Source organism: Lactuca saligna, chromosome 6 (assembly GCF_052625555.1).
Source record: "Lactuca saligna cultivar CGN05327 chromosome 6, ASM5262555v1, whole genome shotgun sequence".
Taxonomy (NCBI): Eukaryota; Viridiplantae; Streptophyta; class Magnoliopsida; order Asterales; family Asteraceae; genus Lactuca; species Lactuca saligna.
Genome location: NC_136422.1, coordinates 115,352,292 through 115,357,771, shown reverse-complemented (window position 1 = coordinate 115,357,771; position 5,480 = coordinate 115,352,292). Strand labels below are relative to the sequence as shown.

Genomic DNA, 5,480 nt, shown 5'->3' with positions numbered 1-5,480 from the left:
TGACTTTTGGGATAATGAATAAATGACTTTGACTTATTTAAAATGAAAATTTACTCGGCATTTTTTGGGTGTTTCATAAACACATGGCTAACTGTACATAACTCCAAATTGAATCGGACTTCAAATGGTTAGTGTTCATAAGCCAAAATAGTTTTTAATACTATATATAATATGTTAAGACTTTTACACTATGAATACCGACGACTTATCAAAGCGATCAAATAGAGCCGGTAAAAATCAACACAACCCACTAAACCAATCTAAAATTAGCAGGTTGAGTTGTAATATGTAATTAATTTTAATTGAGTTAACTTGAACTTAACCGTTTTTTATTACAAACCAGAAATCCAATCCTAATTATCAGATTTTACGGATTAACCAGTTTTACCACATGGAAAACAGGTTTTGTCAACAGAAACCAATAGACGTAAACTGATTTTGTCACTGCTTCATATATCAAAGGAACCCTACAATATCAAGAAACGAATACCGACAATTTTAATCAATAGCTTAGGGAATAAAATTTTATCTGTTATTTCCGCTACATTCATATAACTTACATTAAGTTGTTTTTTGTAAAACCATGTTGCCACAAGATCAAAGACAGGGTTGCATTTTTGTATTCCATAGCACTTGTCAACACACGTTTATGTATTACATGTGAAAAAGGAATGTATATAGTGTGTAAATTAGAACAATGGTTTATAAAAATGTGCAAAATGAAGTAAACTCTTTACTTTAGTTGCTACACTAAGAGTACAAAATCACCAATAATCATTACACGAACATACGCCATCTTTAAAATGATGAAATCGACTTCTATCCCTCACAATTATTTCCCTCTCAAAACACTTGGAAACCAATTTACTCACCTCATGACAATCCTTACACACCCTCAAATTCTTAGTAATCCTTAAAACCTCCCCCGGTTTACCTTTCAACAAACCATAAGCAATCGCTAGTTTCTCACTATGATAAAAAACCGGGTTTTCCACATCCTCTTCTTCACTAATATCATGCAACACATTCTCACTTTCCGGTTCATATCCCATAGATTTAATCGAATTCAACATTTCGTTGACTTTTTCATATATCTGTTTCGAATCCCGATGAACTCTCCCCCCTGCAATAAACTCATTAATACAACCCTCGATTTCGATTTGTGAAAAACCCGGTTCTTTTTTAACGCCTCTATCGTTCATGAGCTTCCTAATTTTAGCAACGGATTCCCATTTTGATGAGTTGGCGTATATGTTAGCTAATAATACATATCTTCCGCTATTATGAGGCTCCAATTCTATGACTTTTTCCCCGATTTTTTCACCTAATTCGACATTGTTATGGATTTTACAAGCTCCAAGAAGTGCACCCATCACACCCACGTCTGGATTCATTGGCATCTCGTTTATAAGGTCAATGGCGGAATCGAACATTCCGGCCCTTCCGAGCATGTCCACCATGCATCCGTAATGCTCCATTCCGGGTGTAATCCCGTGAGATTCCACCATGTGTTTGAAATAATAACGACCTTGTTCGATTAATCCGGAATGAGCACACGCGCTTAGTAAGTTCACGAATGTAATGTAGTCCGGAGATACCGATTCCGTTTCCATTTTCTTGAAGAGGTCGATGGCGGAATCGCCTTTTCCGTGCATCGCGAATCCCCCGATCATGGAATTCCAAGAGGAGATGGAAACGGAAACGGAAACGGAATCGGAATCGGAATTGGATTTGGATTTGGTTAACTCGTTGAATGTTTCGAGTGCCTTTTCGAGTGAACCGCATTTGCAGTACATATCGATGATGGTGGAGGCGAGTTTTGGGTCGATTTGGATTCCGTTTCTCTTGATGTAATCGTGAATCCATTCCCCTTGTTTTAATGCTCCGAGTTTTGTACATGCTGATAACATGCTTGCTGCTACAAATTTGTCCAATTTGATGTGGTTTGATTGCATATTGTTGAACAATTGAAGGGCTTCGTGGAAACGGTTGCTTTGGATGTATGCAGAAATCATGGCGTTCCAGGAAACAGGGTTTCTTTCTGGCATTTTATCGAACACTTTGCGTGCCTCGTTGATGTAACCCAGTTGGGAATAGCCAGTAATTAGTGTTGTCCAAGAGATGGGATCTGGGTGAGGCATTTTGTCGAACACCTTCCTTGCTTCCTGCAAGTTCTTGAAGGTTACATACATATGAATCAAGTTGTTCTGAGAGAACCCATCTGAAGAGTATCCGAATTTCAAAATCTGGGCATGAACTTGCTTGCCTTCTTCAATGGCGTTGTGTAAAGAGCAAGCTCTTGTGACAGGAGGGAAACTGAACTTATTGGGCGGAACAGAACTTTGTAACATTTGGGAGTACAAAGATATGCATTCTTTGGGATGTTGGAATTGGAGATAACCCCTAAAAATGGTGTTGTAAATGAATGTGTCTGGTTTTGGCAAATTGTCAAACACCTTTAGTGCATAACCCAAATCGCCGTTTTTTGAGATAGCACAGAACTTGATGATCCTACCGATGGCATCGTTATCATATGAAAGGCCAAGTTTGATGATATGGGAGTGGTATTGCTTCAGCTCCTCCATCGTTGAGCATGACTCTAGGCCTTCATGGAGCTGGACTGAGTTAACAAAAAAACAACATTCACCAGAGAGCTAAAACATGCTAATAAGAACTAGAATTGTCACACAAAAACAATGTTTCGTATCAAATAGAGAGGGGTTGAAGCACCTTAAGCAGATGAAGACCTTTTTTCGACGAATCCAGGGCATTTGGTTTGGGGTTGGACATCACAAACCTAAACATGTAAACCAAGCAAACATCACATGTGTTGAATATACAGACGAGATCATTTGATCTGAAGATAAATTGAACACAAACTGTATATCATCAAAATTCCAATTGACTTGCCTACTGATCAGCGTATTGTTGCCCTTTGGGAGATAATCGGTAGGCAAATTAAGGATCACTGCACTGCACCGTAGAGACCTACGAGACTTGTTCTTGGAACCACCATTCTTAGTAGCATATGGAAATGAAGGTAGCTTTGCGGGTTCCACAGAAAGACCGTTTATTGGCATGATTTCAAGCATCCCGAATCACTGCAGAGATGAAAGCAGCTGATGAATCGCTCTGCGCCGCTACAAGGAAGTACGAAGATGCAGCAAAAATGGATGACAGGGGAGCTTGCAATTGAAGACTAACAATTGAAGGGGAGGCGTGTCAGGTGTAGAGATGGAGCTAGACGATTATCCGTTCGTTGCCTAGTTCATATAATAAAAAATCTACGCAATCTTAAAAGATAACGAGTAAATTACAGTTTCGGTCCATGATCTTAATTGATTTTTGTATTTTTGGTATAATTTTTTTTTTCTTATAGTTTTGATCCTTATTTATATTTTTGTAACGTTGTACTCCAAATAAGTTGACTATATTAGCCTTATCTTTATCTTATGGATATATTATATTTAACATTAAATAATTATTATATTACTACGACCGACAACTCTCATCTCTCTTCCCCTCGTACTGAATCACCCTCACCACCTTCTCCTCGACTTCTATTGTTCTACGTTCACAACCACATCTCCAAATCCCCACCAATCAATGATGGTAACAAAACAACTTGTTTATAATTCATGTGCACTTAGTTTGTGTTCGAAGAAGGTTTCAATCATCATGTGCAAATGCATTATTCGCATTTGAAGTGAAATTACACACCAAATACCCTCTTTCATCACAATCGGTCCTATGTTGCCTTTAATGTTCTTTCTCCTACATATCATACTCGGAATATTCATAATGGTGAGTCTAGTAAGAGAGTTGAATGAGTTGATAAGTATTTGTGTCATTTAGTTGATGAAACCCTACCATTGTGAGATGTCACATTAGCATTCAATGGATTTTAAGTTCAATGGTCATTGAACTCTTCAATGGAAAAAATAAAAGTTTTTAATTCTTAAATGTATACTATAAATTACCTTTTATAATATTATATTAAACTTTGTAGAGTTCAATGCATTATATGAAAAAAAATCATAGAGTTGTATGAATTATAGAATGATGATGTGGCAATTCATTGAACTTCATAGAGTTCAATACATTGTGGATGCTCTCGTAATATATTTTTTTCTTTTTAACATAAATAAACTTATTATTTTGCCCCTTTTATGACTTTTTGCCTTTAGTTGCCTTTAAAGCACAAGGGTTGGTTACATACACAAGAATGATAAAAGAAAATTAACATGAAGAACCTAAATCCAAATAAAATGAGAATATCACAATCCCGCTCCATGTTTACGTTGCCAATTTCCTTTGATGATGGTTGTATGTTTTTTGTGGTTAACTCACTAGGATTCCGAGTTAAACTTCCCAAATTTATCGGCATGGTCATGAATTGATAATCTAAGTTCCACGATTGTAGCCTTGCTTTGTGGAAGCGAATATGGTTGCTCAAAGAGCTCTTTAGTTGTACCAGTGTTACACATGCTTATGGCAACATGTAACAATCACGAAAGGGGAAAAGAAGATCATCGATCTTTAGATCGTGAAAATCGTGGAGGTAAGAGGAGGGCGAGTATCAAAGAGTGGTGTACCAAAAGTAATATAGTAATGATAAAATTGCAAAAATGATCTCAGCAACTTGTTGTTTTTTTTTTTTTGGGAAATAGTTCAAACTGTTGGAATAGTGTCTAAGACTGCAACTATATTAGGCAAGTATTTGACCCGATTGTACATGGTCCTTTTGGGTTGCCTTCACCATAGCAACTTGACAGGATGATTTATTATGAGAGAATAGATATTATTAATATATTATGAGAATAATATAAGGAGTAATAATATTGTTATTTGATTAATATAAGTCATAGATTAATTAGTATTAATTTGGTGACTTAAAGAGATTAATTAAATAAGAGGGTATAAACTGTCAATTGTTTGATAGTTACACCTTGGGCTATGAATCCTTAAGAGATAGGGTTTGGACGGTTTCTAGGGCTAGGATAAGCCTCAAATCGTCCAATTATTATCTAAGGAAAGGATTAGGATTGCTTAGAGTCTAAGTTATCCAATTAGGGTTTAAGGGTGAAACCCTAGGAGCCTTACAAGTATAAATAGACCCCTTGGGATAGGGAAATCGGCACCTCCTCTACAGCAAGGAAACCCTAGCCGATTTCCTCCTCTCTCCTCTCTCTCAAATCATTCTCTTTGCTAGTTGGTGTTTGTAAGCCATTAGAGGAGTGACAATTGTGACTCTAAAGCTCCAAGAACAAGAAGATCAAACAAGTGTTTCAAAGTAAGCTTCTAACTCTAGTTTTGTATTGTTCTTATACATTATTAGCCATTAGAAGTCTTGGATTCAATGCATGTTTAATTAGAGAAACCTAGATCCAAGCATTAGGGTTTGCATGTGCACATAGGAATGTTCATATGGACAAAACTCATCAGTGGTATCAGAGCCTAGATTGGTTTCTATTAAATTG

General features: G+C 36.7%; 1 protein-coding gene across 2 annotated transcripts; it reads right to left on the bottom strand.

Moving 5' to 3' along the window:
* Positions 1-661: 661 nt before the first annotated feature.
* LOC145001245 (pentatricopeptide repeat-containing protein At5g66520-like) lies at positions 662-3,256 on the bottom strand. Of its 2 annotated transcripts, none has more exons than XM_078960605.1 (3): positions 2,911-3,256; positions 2,731-2,797; positions 662-2,615 (listed from the first exon to the last, which is right to left on the bottom strand). In XM_078960605.1, the coding sequence occupies exons 1-3, from the start codon at positions 3,090-3,092 to the stop codon at positions 765-767; spliced, it is 2,100 nt and encodes a 699-aa protein (XP_078816731.1). In that variant the 5' UTR covers positions 3,093-3,256; the 3' UTR covers positions 662-764. The 2 variants fall into 2 exon arrangements, with proteins under 2 accessions (XP_078816731.1, XP_078816732.1); XM_078960606.1 differs by having other exon boundaries at positions 714-2,620.
* Positions 3,257-5,480: the final 2,224 nt, after the last annotated feature.